The sequence below is a fragment of the Ovis canadensis genome, chromosome 12, assembly GCF_042477335.2.
Source record: "Ovis canadensis isolate MfBH-ARS-UI-01 breed Bighorn chromosome 12, ARS-UI_OviCan_v2, whole genome shotgun sequence".
NCBI lineage: Eukaryota > Metazoa > Chordata > Mammalia > Artiodactyla > Bovidae > Ovis > Ovis canadensis.
Genome location: NC_091256.1, coordinates 43,111,614 through 43,124,768, shown reverse-complemented (window position 1 = coordinate 43,124,768; position 13,155 = coordinate 43,111,614). Strand labels below are relative to the sequence as shown.

At 42.2% G+C, this 13,155-nt stretch overlaps 1 protein-coding gene across 2 annotated transcripts in view; it reads left to right on the top strand.

Annotated features, from left to right (window-relative positions):
• The first annotated feature begins 9,102 nt into the window (after positions 1-9,102).
• The window catches only part of DESI2 (desumoylating isopeptidase 2), a 45,086-nt gene continuing 41,033 nt past the window's right edge, over positions 9,103-13,155 (top strand). For both annotated transcript variants that reach the window (XR_011247666.1, XM_069545508.1), the window contains exon 1: positions 9,103-9,544. Coding sequence is in view for 1 of the 2 variants with exons in the window: in XM_069545508.1 (XP_069401609.1) it covers positions 9,503-9,544 (42 nt within the window). In the remaining variant the exon portion in view is untranslated. The remainder of the gene's footprint in view (positions 9,545-13,155) is intronic.

The window sequence follows — 13,155 nt, the reverse complement described above, 5'->3', positions numbered from 1 at the left end:
AATTTATGTATAAAAGACTTAATAAGTATGTGAATTTAAATAGTCTGTCAAAGATATATATGAAATATAACATAATATTGAAAATAGGAAGCTAATGCTCTAATTCTTAATTTTAAGTTTTCAAATTTTATTCTGATGCTCAAAATAAGCTTCTTAAGTTGTCCAAACATGACCACAGCTTTCTAAGCAATTAATATTTGAAGAATGAATATCCACCTAGAGGAGAATGAGCAAGAGATTGTGTGTGTGTGTGTGTGTGTGTGTGCTTAAAAGAACTGACTTATGGAGGAAAAGCAGAAGACACATGGTGTGCTGAGCTTTAGCTGTGTAGGACCCACCCAGGGGGAGGTCCATGTTCTTCATTCCCTCCTTGGACTTTAATTTCATAAACTGGTTCCTTTCCCCTCACCAAATAGTGGGGAAAAGTATTGCTTTGTGTGATTGTGGAGGCTAGCTAGACAAGTCTGAAAGCCACAGCACAGACATCGGGAATGGAAGATGAGGAGCAAGATGGGACTTGCTATTTGATTTGATGGGACAAATCAAAGCTATTTCCACATACAGAATTCCTCATTTTACTAAGATCAGGAACAAGACAGGGATACCTGCTGTTTATCACTGTTTTGAAGGTTCTTATATTACAAGAGGAAAATAACCATTACAAATAAGAGGAAAAAGGAGATAATTAATTTAAATAATTAATTATATGCCTAGGAAAGCCAAAATTAAGAACAAGAATTCCTAGAATAAGACCATTGGATGGCTCAATATGAGATAAATATTTAAAATTCAATACCTTTTCTCTATAATATTTATATAACAGTTTGTTAGCAATAGAAATAATAAAAATTATTCATTGTAGTGACAAGTTACACAGAATTAAATTTAACATGAAAGGTATATGCCATATATGAAAAACATCTTTAAGAGCTTTATTGAAAGGGTTTTTTTTTTCAGCATAATTTTTTACCTTTTTATTTATTTTTTTTTAATTTATTTTTTTTTTAAATTTATTTATTTTTTTAATTTTAAAATCTTTAATTCTTACATGCGTTCCCAAACATGACCCCCCCTCCCACCTCCCTCCCCACAACATCTCTCTGGGTCATCCCCTTGCACCAGCCCCAAGCATGCTGCATCCTGCGTCAGACATGGACTGGCGATTCAATTCTTACATGATAGTATACATGTTAGAATTCCCATTCTCCCAAATCATCCCACCCTCTCCCTCTCCCTCTGAGTCCAAAAGTCCGTTATACACATCTGTGACTTTTTTCCTGTCTTGCATACAGGGTCGTCATTGCCATCTTCCTAAATTCCATATATATGTGTTAGTATACTGTATTGGTGTTTTTCTTTCTGGCTTACTTCACTCTGTATAATTGGCTCCAGTTTCATCCATCTCATCAGAACTGATTCAAATGAATTCTTTTTAACGGCTGAGTAATACTCCATTGTGTATATGTACCACAGCTTTCTTATCCATTGATCTGCTGATGGACATCTAGGTTGCTTCCATGTCCTGGCTATTATAAACAGTGCTGCGATGAACATTGGGGTACATGTGTCTCTTTCAATTCTGGTTTCCTCGGTGTGTATGCCCAGAAGTGGGATTGCTGGGTCATAAGGTAGTTCTATTTGCAATTTTTTAAGGAATCTCCACACTGTTCTCCATAAGGAAACAATTCCATTCACCATTGCAACGAAAAGAATAAAATACTTAGGAATATATCTACCTAAAGAAACTAAAGACCTATATATAGAAAACTATAAAACACTGATGAAAGAAATCAAAGAGGACACTAATAGATGGAGAAATATACCATGTTCATGGATTGGAAGAATCAATATAGTGAAAATGAATATACTACCCAAAGCAATTTACAAATTCAATGCAATCCCTGTCAAGCTACCAGCCACATTTTTCACAGAACTAGAACAAATAATTTCAAGATTTGTATGGAAATACAAAAAACCTCGAATAGCCAAAGCAATCTTGAGAAAGAAGAATGGAACTGGAGGAATCAACTTGCCTGACTTCAGGCTCTACTACAAAGCCACAGTCATCAAGACAATATGGTACTGGCACAAAGACAGAAATATAGATCAATGGAACAAAATAGAAAGCCCAGAAATAAATCCACACACATATGGACACCTTATCTTTGACAAAGGAGGCAAGAATATACAATGGAGTAAAGACAATCTCTTTAACAAGTGGTGCTGGGAAAACTGGTCAACCACTTGTAAAAGAATGAAACTAGATCACTTTCTAACACCACACACAAAAATAAACTCAAAATGGATTAAAGATCTAAATGTAAGATCAGAAACTATAAAACTCCTAGAGGAGAATATAGGCAAAACACTCTCCGACATAAATCACAGCAGGATCCTCTATGATCCACCTCCCAGAATTCTGGAAATAAAAGCAAAAATAAACAAATGGGATCTAATTAAAATTAAAAGCTTCTGCACAACAAAGGAAACTATAAGCAAGGTGAAAAGACAGCCTTCTGAATGGGAGAAAATAATAGCAAATGAAGCAACTGACAAACAACTAATCTCAAAAATATACAAGCAACTTATGCAGCTCAACTCCAGAAAAATAAACGACCCAATCAAAAAATGGGCCAAAGAACTAAATAGACATTTCTCCAAAGAAGACATACGGATGGCTAACAAACACATGAAAAGATGCTCAACATCACTCATTATTAGAGAAATGCAAATCAAAACCACAATGAGGTACCACTTCACACCAGTCAGAATGGCTGCGATCCAAAAATCTGCAAGCAATAAATGCTGGAGAGGGTGTGGAGAAAAGGGAACCCTCCTACACTGTTGGTGGGAATGCAAATTTTTTACCTTTTTAAAAAAAATTTTTATTTTTACTTTATTTTGCTTTACAATACTGTATTGGTTTTGCCATACATTGACATGAATCCGCCACGAGTGTACATGACTTCCCAATCATGAACCTCCCTCCCACCTCCCACCCCGTATCAGCCCTCTGAAAGGGGTTTTGAAACGAGATCTGATAGAAATGTTTGATGGAAAAGAGAAAGAAAATGAGCCAATTTAAAATGAGCAAAAGATATAGTCATTTCACAGAAGAGCATATTCAAATAGCCAGTAAACATATTAAAAACTAATGTATGGCAAAACCAATACAGAATTGTAAAGGAAAATAAAGTAAAAATAAATAAATAAATAAAAACATAGGGGAAAAAAACATATTAAAAACTTTTTTTTACTGTGTACTATGTGCCAGAAACTGTCCCAATGATTTATCTAATACTCTTCAACCATACTATGCAATAGGAACTATTATTATCCCATTATAGAGACAAGGAAACTGGCACAGAGAGGGTAAATAATTTTTCTAAGGTCACACAGCTGGTAAGTGAAGTCTCGGGCAGACTGGCTCCAAATCAGGTGCTTATCCACCAAGGATGTTCAATCACACCAGCAGTCAGAAAGATATAAACCGAAGTTACAGTGAGGTTACTTTTCTTGCCTCATGGCAAAAACTGAGAAGGGTAACACTCTTGGGAAGGAATGAGAATCGGGGATAAGAAAAAAAAATTCTGAATTTCTGAAGGAAAAGTGAATTTTTAAAGCTTTTTTTGAAAACAATCTAGCAAGATCAATTAAAAATATTAATCCTCTTGGACCCACTCTTAGAAATTAGAAGTTTATCCATGAGCTAGGAGGACCAACATATATATACAATCAAATAGTTTCATAAACATGCTGTGCTAGTTGCTCAGTCATGTCTGAGTCTTTGCGACCCCATGGACTGTAGTCTGCCAGGCTCCTCTGTCCACAGGGATTCTCCAGGCAAGAATACTGGAGTAGGTAGCCATGCCCTCCTCAGTTTCATATACATCTATGTGTGTATATATGTATACACACACACACACACAGACACATATATATACACAGAATTATATGTATATATACATACACTATATATATATATACACAGATTTTTATATATCTATATACACATACACATACATATACAGAATGCTAGAGGGAGAATTAATGTCTATCAGCAGGTGAACGGTTGAATAAATGATTGTTCATTGACCATATTGATCAGTGTGTTGATTTAGAAGATTTTCTGCAAGATTTCGTTAAATGAGAAAAGCAAGATGTAGGGAAGTCTTTACAGTATGATCCAATTATACAAATGAAACAAAAGTTCTGATATGAGAACACAGGAAAAGGTATGGAAAAGATACACAGCATTTTGTGTATATCGTGTGCATGTGTATGTCTGTACACTGTGGAATGGGGAGAAGGGATGTATCAAGAGATGTAGAGAGGGAAGAGATAAAAACTCCCAAAACTGGGGAAGAAGGAAAACAATAGAAAAATAGCATGGAAAATTTTCTCTTTATGTAAAATGATGTGTCTGCATAAAGACAAATGAAAGAGTGACTGTCAACAAACTAAGACCTGGTGCAGCCAAATAAATAAAAATAAATATTAAAAAAAGAGAGAGATGGAGATTGGCGATGGGGGCGTGCTGAGAGAGTAGCTCAGCTCACAAAGGGCAAAGGGAGCGTTTCGAGTAAGAGGTGAAATGAACCAGTAGTTTGAGCCCTTAGTAGGAGGTGTTGCTGCTGCTGCTGCTGAGTCACTTCAGTCGTGTCCAACTCTGTGCGACCCTGTAGATGGCAGCCCACCAGGCTCTCCCATCCCTGGGATTCTCCAGGCAAGAACACTGGAGTCGGTTGCCATTTCCTTCTCCAATGCATGAAAGTGAAAAGTGAAAGTGAAGTCACTCAGTCATGTCTGACTCTTAGTGACCCCATGGACTGCAGCCTACCAGGCTCCTCCGTCCATGGGATATTCCAGGCAAGAGTACTGGATTGGGGTGCCTTCTCTGAGGAGGTGTTATGATGTCCTTAATGAAGAACACCTGTCTCTCCCCACACCTGTAGTTTGTTCAACTGGGTTAGAGGAGAGGAAGGCCACAGTGAGGAAGAGAAAGCAGCTGGGCACACCAAAAAAGAATTGTGGAACTTTGTCCACAACCTGAGGACAGTCATGCACACAGCATTTACTGTCACTCAACACTGCCTGGCAATTCAACACTATTTCCCTAGTACATTCGTATTCCCTATTTAATACCTTCTCTCTCTTCAAATGAAATGGCAACCCACTCCAGTATTCTTGTCTTGAGAATCCCAGGGACGGGGGAGCCTGGTGGGCTGCCATCTATGGGGTCGCACAGAGTCGGACATGACTGAAGCGACTTAACAGCAGCAGCAGCAGCTCTCTTCAAATTCCCTATATCCCAACCCTCCCCAACTCTCCAGTGATCATCTTGCCACTTATTCATCGAGAAAATCAAAACAAATCAGAAAAGAACTGCCCTCATTTGTCTTCTATACCTTCCATACCATCATATGCACCTTATATGCTGTTAGTACAGATAAAGCATCGCTCCGACTAAAGGCCAACCCCTCCTTTATGCATTGGATCTCTTCCCCTTCTTACCTCACCCATGGAAATCCCCCCTCTCCTACATTATCAATTTCTCTTTTTACATACAAATGTACTTTGGTACTTGACGTCATGGATGTCTAAAAGGCATCTCCAACTTAAAATGACCAAACCTTAAGTCTTAATTTCCCTCTTCCTCACCTGCTGTTCCCAATTATCATATCTTATAAATGGCACCATCATCCACACAATTTTTGAAGTCAAAAGCCTAGAAATTATCCTAGAGTAGTCTCTCTCTAACAAACTTAATATCCAGTCCATTAGCAGGTCCTGTAGATTCTACTTCCAAAATATTCAAAATTAATTTCTTAGATGTTCCTCACTACGCCAATATCCAAGCCACCTTTTGGCATGCACTTGTGGAATAGCTTCCTAATTGGTTGAAACAATTAGCTTTGCTGTTCCCTTTGTCTCCTGATATTTGTAGGGTTGATTTTTTGTCATTCAGATCTGAGCTTAATCAATCTGATTTTGGTATTGACCATGGTGATGTCCAGATGGTCAATAACGAAATCAGATTGATTATATTCTTTGCAGCCAAAGACGGAGAATTTCTATACAGTCAGCAAAAACAAGACTGGGAGTTGACTGTGGCTGAGATCATGAACTCCTTATTGCCGAAATTGGAGAAGGAAATGGCAACCCACTCCAGTGTTCATGCCTGGAGAATCCCAGGGATGGCAGAGCCTGGTGCGCTGCCGTCTATGGGGTCACACAGAGTCAGACACAACGGAAGCAACTTAGCAGCAGCAGCAGGGAAAACCACCAGACCATTCAGGTATGACCTAAATCAAATCTCTTATGATTATACAGTAGAAGCGACAAATAGATTCAAGGGATTAGATCTGATAGAGTGCCTGAAAAACTGTGGATGGAGGTTCATGATATTGTACAGGAGGCAGAGATCAAGACCATCCCCAAGAAAAAGAAATGCAAAAAGGCAATATGGTTGTCTGAGGAGGCCTTACAAATAGCTGAGAAAAAAAGAGACGTGAAAGGCAAAGGAGAAAAGGAAAAATATACCCATTTGAATGCAGAGTTCCAAAGAATAGCAAGAACAGATATGAAAGCCTTCCTCAGTGATCAATGCAAAGAAATAGAGGAAAACAATAGAATGGGAAAGACAAGAGATCTCTTCAAGAAAATGAGAGATACCAAGGGAACATTTCATGCAAAGATGGGCATAATAAAGGACAGAAATGGTATGGACCTAACAGAAACAGAAGGCATTAAGAAGAGGTGGCAAGAATACACAGAAGAACTATACAAAAAAGATCTTCATGTCCCAAATAACCACAATGGTGTGTTCATCCACCTAGAGCCAGACATCCTGGAATGTGAAGTCAATTGGGCTTTAGGAAGCATCACTACAAACAAAGGTAACGGATGTGATGGAATTCCAGTTGAGCTATTTCAAACCCTAAAAGATGATGCTGTTCAAGTGCTGCACTCAATATGCCAGCAAATCTGGAAAACTCAGCAGTGGCCACAGGACTGGAAAAGGTCAGTTTTCATTCCAATCCCAAAGAAAGGCAATGCCAAAGAATGTTCAAACTACCACACAATTTCATTCATCTCACACGCTTGCAAAGTAATGCTCAAAATTCTCCAAGCCAGGCTTCAACAGTACGTGAACCATGAACTTCCAGATGTTCAAGCTGGATTTAGAAAAGGCAGAAGAACCAGAAATCAAATTACCAACATCTGTTGGATCATTGAGAAAGCACGAGAGTTCCAGAAAAACATCTGCTTCATTGACTATGCCAAAGCCTTTGACTGTGTGGATCACAACAAACTGTAGAAAAATTCTGAAAGAGATGGGAATACCAGACCACCTGACCTGCCTCCTGAGAAATCTGTATACAGGTCAAGAAGCAACAATTAGAACTGGACATGGAACAACAGACTGATTCCAAATAGGGAAAGGAGTACATCAAGGCTGCATATTGTCACCCTGTTTATTCAATTTATATGCAGAGTACATCATGTGAAACGCCAGGCTGGATGAAGCACAAGCTGGAATGAACATTGCCCGGAGAAATATTAATAACCTCAGATATGGAGATGACACCACCCTTATGGCAGAAAGTGAAGAACAACTAAAGAGCCTCTTGATGAAAGTGAAAGTGGAGAGTGAAAAAGTTGGCTTAAAGCTCAACATTCAGAAAACGAAGATCATGGCATCTGGTCCCATCACTTCATGGGAAATAGATGGAGAAATAATTGAAACAGTGAGAGACTCTTTTTGTTGGGGGTGGGGGGTGGCTCCAGAATTATTGCAGGTGGTGACTGCAGCCATCAAATTTAAAAATGCTTGCTCCTTGGAAGAAAAACTATGACCAACCTAGGCAGCACATTAAAAAGGAGAGACATTACTTTGCCGATAAAGGTCAGTCCGGTCAAAGCTATGGTTTTTCCAGTAGCCATGTATGGATGTGAGAGTTGGACTATAAAGAAAGCTGAGTGCCCAAGAATTGGTGTTTTTGAACTGTGGTGTTGGAGAAGACGCTTAAGAATTCCTTGGACTGCAAGGAGATCCAGTCAATCCTAAAGGAAATCAGTCCTGAATATTGACTGGAAGGACTGATACTGAAGCTGAAGCTCCAATACTTTGGCTACCTGATGTGAAGAACTGACTCACTGGAAAAGCCCCTGATGCTGGGAAAGATTAAAGGTGGGAGGAAAACCGGACAGATGATGAGCTAGTTGGATGGCATCACCGACTGGATGGACAGGAGTTTGAGTAAGCTGCGGGAGTTGGTGATGGACAGGAAGGGAAGCCTGGCTTGCTGCAGTCCACAGGGTCGCAGAGTTGGACAGGACTGAGCAACTGAAATGAACTCAACTCTGAGCTTAAACCTCCCGAGCTTACGGAGACCTTCCCACTGCATCCAATATGAGGTTACTCTCAATCACTTCATCCTGTTTGAACTCTCTACAAAGCATATTTTTCTCGTCCTCCCTATTGTTTACACCATAGTCCCCAGGGCCTACATCACTGCCTGGTAAAGGGCAGGTACACAACAAATATTTTTTGAATTGAATGTAAAAGCACCTACTGTTTCCCAGGGTTGTGCTAATCCATGAGCACTGTGCTGTCTTCCCATTTCAGCAGGATAGTTTCATTAAATGTAAAATTCCACAGTGAGAATTAACTGGATGCATGTTAGACCCCTTCCTGCCAGTAACCCACCTTCCTCTATTTTTCTCCCCTTGCAAAATAAAAAATAATAGTGAGGAGGGACTTGGAAAACAGGGTCATCAATGTGGTCTTTTGCCACATTCGTAAGGCTTCATCGAGCTCAACGAGACAGAAACCAATTGCAACAGTAACGGATATAAGCAGCAGAAGAACAACCTCAGGGCCCACAAGGACGGACGGCAAGGCTAGAGCGCACACTGCAAGCACTGCATGCTGGGAGCTGTAGTCGGGCTAGGCCTGGCCAGCAGGACCCGGTCCCCGCAGCATGCTGGGAACTGTAGTCGACAGCTGGAAACGCACCGCAAGGAAGGACCGCAGTTGAGACTCCGCCTCTGCGCTTCCTCATTGCATGCTGGGAATTGTAGTCTTTCTGGGAACACGCTCCTCCCTGGCGGAAAAGCACCAAGGTTGCGCCATCTTAGGTGCGAGTGCGGCAGTGGAGGCTAGAGCGCAGGCGGGCCCAGCCCCGGCCGGCCCCGCCCCCCAGGAGCCCGGCGCCCGCCCCTTGCTCGGGCCCCGCCTTCCCCCACGTGTCTGCCGCCGGGGGAGGCGCTTGAGCCGGAGCGGGCCGCCAGCGGTCCGGCCCGGTAGGCGCAGAGGGTCCTGTCGGCGGCGCCCGGGAGCGACTAGCTTCCCGATGCTTCCGCCCTGGCTCCCGCCGGCCGGGCTGTGCGCTTAGGGCCCGGCTCCGGCCCCCTGAGGCGTCCGCGTGGGTGACAACGGCTTCGGCCCCGCGGAACGGAGCGGCTGGAGCGCGAGGCGGCGGCCGCCGGGAGGAGGATGGGGGCTAACCAGTTAGTGGTGCTCAACGTGTACGACATGGTGAGTACGGCGCCGGCGCCCGACCCCGGCCCCGGCCGGCTTCTCTCGCCGGTGGGTTCGGACCCGGCCCCTCGCGTTTCCAGCCTGGCGTCGCCGCCTCCCGCTTGGTTCACCGGGGTTGGGGGAGGGGACGATTATTTTTTTTAATCCCTGCAAACGTCTACGCGCTTGTTAGCTTTTCCCGGTCTGCCCCGGGGCTTTCGCCAAGACTCGGTTCGCCTCGAACCTCCCTCGTGCCCCGACTTGGCCCGGACCCTGGGCTGGGCCCGACCTTCTGGCCGACGAGCAGTGTCCTTTCCGCGAAGCTTGGGTCGAGGGTCGGACTTCCCACTCCATCACCGGAACTCCGGGGCAACCCCGCTTCTCCCACCCCAGTTGCCCGCTCTGCCGAAGCAGCCCGTCTTCAAAAACTCCCAAGCCCCTCCGAGTCGAGAAAGTCACCGCTTGTCGACGCCAGTGCCAGAGTCTCTTTAAAGGTGAACAGGAGCCGACACAGCCTAGCCTCCAAGGCAACCGCATTAAAATGAATGAGGCTAACATTTATCCAGAAAATAGCCCAGCTGAATTATTTAGGGGTTCACGGCGGTACGCCTTTCCTAGATTGTGGAGACCTCTTACCAGGTGATGCAACAGGTATCTGACGTGGCCGCGGGAGAGGCAGAGAAGAACGGGTTTGTTGTGTCATCTAACTTTTGGAGTACTGCGAGCACTCAGAAATGAGTCAAAACGTTGGTTTGCGTTATTATCGCCATTGGAATAACTGGTACACAGTTGCCGTTGCAGTTAGATGGATGCTTGGGTTTGTTTCTTTTCGGTTGATTAGTTTTTGCTTTATAAGAGGTCACCTCCACTTAAGATGTTTAAAATTTCGTAAGTGGATTGACAAGTGAAAAAGTCCCCAGCGTTGTTTTTGTTGGCTTAAAGATGAAGAAGAGCCAGAATACGGGAGGTTAGGAGTCTTGGTTCTCACTCACCGATCTAAACTTTGTGTTCCCCTGTATTGTTTTTAAGTTTTTACATTTACACTGTAACCTCTTGGGTAGGAAGGAATTCCTATGCCTCAATCTGGGAATTAATGTGAGAAGGCCATAGAGACTGCTTGGGACCTGAGGAGGGTACTCCGCTGAGTTTGCATATAAACTTGGAGGTGAAAGGAGATAGATTCGCATGCTGAGAAAAATGGAGTATGATGGGAGAAAGTTCCAGAGAGGAATAATCAGAACCAGAGATTTTAAAAGAGCGGGGTACTTTGTAAAGTCTTTGGCCTGTGTCACTGGTTAAGAAATAATTCTCTAGATGTAAACTTTTTGTGGCTAGCTGTGGAAGCCTTGATTTTTCAAGAATTTTATTGCCCTTTTACTCTTTCTACCCAGTCCCCCTTGAGTGATCTGAATTTGGTTTTTTATTTATTCATGCAGATTGTTACACACCATCCCTCAAAATATATTCTGTTCTTGAGAGCACAGTATACATTTTCTTCTAGGTTGTTAAACCCCTTTATAAATCAGGATTATGCAGTGGCCAGAGGGCCAGTTTCATTGCCTAAAAGAAATCTGTGAAAGTAGAGGAAGAGAACATTTTGCTTTTTTAAATAAAACTGGAGATACACTGCTTGGCTTATAATGGGCTTCTTTACACTTTAGGTAGTCTATGAATAACAGAAATCATTGCTATGTGGTAAACGTAGGAAAAGCTAGAGATGATTCTCAAACCAGTATGTTTTGAAGGGAGGAGTGTTCTGAAAGATCTTTAAAATGTTAACTAGATAACAGAGATATTATTCTTCATATAGCTTTTGTGACGTAGGTAGTTGCAAAGTAAATAGAGAAAAGGGTACCTGCCCAGAAAAGTAAGTAAAAAAAGTAAAGTCACTCAGTCGTGTCCAACTCTTTGCGACCCCATGGACACCAGGCTCCTCCGTCCATGGGATTTTCCAGGCAGGAGTACTGGAGTGGGTTGCCGTTTCCTTCTCCAGGGAACTTCCCGACCCAGGGATCGAACCCAGGTCTCCCGCATTGTAGACAGACACTTTCCGTCTGAGCTACCACTTGATCTTAGCCAAAAGGCCAAGTACCTGCCCAGAGAGCTACAAATAGGATCTAGAATTTCTAGACCACAGTCTGTTTCATTATTTTTTCTACTGAATAGTTCTGTGTTTATTTCTTATATATTGCTTTTTCCTGTCAACAGGAGGAGCATGTGAATGTTTATCGGAAATGGCAAATAGCTGAGTTACTAGACTTCTAATAAACAGAGTTTGTTTGCTCTCCTGAGGGGCTTTTGGTCTGTAAGTAAGTGTCTTATGTCACTAACTCAGCAACCTACAGTTATTTAGTTAGGACCCTGTAAAAGTCACAAAAATGAATGAATTATGCTTTCTTCTGTAAGGAATTTAGAGTTTCATAGGGGAGGTACACCAGTGGTAACAATTCAGAACAATGCCATGGTTTTGATAAGAGCAGAACAAGATGCCAAGAAGACAGTGCTCTTGTAGGATCATGGAATGCTGAAAAGTAAAGGGGGAAAACCCTGAAGAATGGAGGGTTTCTGCAGGCAAGGAATAGTCAGCACGAACAGACTGGCCGGAGGAGGACAGCACAGGTTGGATTTGGAAAATCCAGTGTAGCTAGAGTGTAGGAGGCATGAAAGGGGACAAAACTTCCAGTTTGGCTAGAATTTTTATTTGGGACTGAGAGGATGGTCTGTGAAACAGGGGGAACCATTTAAAGTTTTCAAGGTGAGGAGCAGTGTGGTCGGAGTTATGTTTTAGAATCAAGACCAGTGGATTGAGGTATAAATTTGTAGCTATTATGCTCATTTTTTCTCAAGTCAGTTTTGGTTTTTGAAGCATCTTTGCTTGATGTCAAGGGCAAATTCCTTTTATCTTTGGTAGTACTTCCTAGTCATCATAAATGCCTTTGATGAGGATTGCTGTGGTCTGTCGGTACAGGCCTGGTATATCAGCTGTCTATCTAGTCTAGACTTTGTAAGCATGAAAATCAGCCTTTGGTTTGTGCTTACAGCCACTGTTCATAGGGACCTCTTGCGGTGTATCCTTGTTCCTCTTTCTCTGTGAGACTGTTGCCTGCTCTAGTTGACTGTGTTTTTCCTCTTCAGTAGATTGGGAGCTGCTGATCATTTCTTTTCCATAACTCTGTCACATGTATTTTGGGAATGAGGTTATTCACATACTGCTAATTTACTGGTATACATAGTAAAGCAAGTGATTCAAGTTAGTTTCAATTGCTGGGCCAGTCTCTGGCATAGTCACTTGTGCACAAGGTCTTCCTTTGTCATAGATTCAGATTTTGTGCTGCTAAATGAATTTTTAGAAACCAAAAATATGCAGTAATATGATGATGTTTGTAGATTTCATTCTATAAACAATTTTCTTCCCGATTTTTAAATAGTATCTGTACATCTTCAGAGTCATAGACACTTCCTAGGAGTCTTCTGATGAAGTTTTTGTCTGGACTCCATTCTTTTGATCCTCCTCACCCCATTGTACTTCTCCAAGAGTGTGAGGCCATTCAGGTATGACAGGATCTGACTTCCTGCACATCTGTAAATCTAATTCCGTCTTCTTGAAGGAGTTTCAGACTCACCTGAAT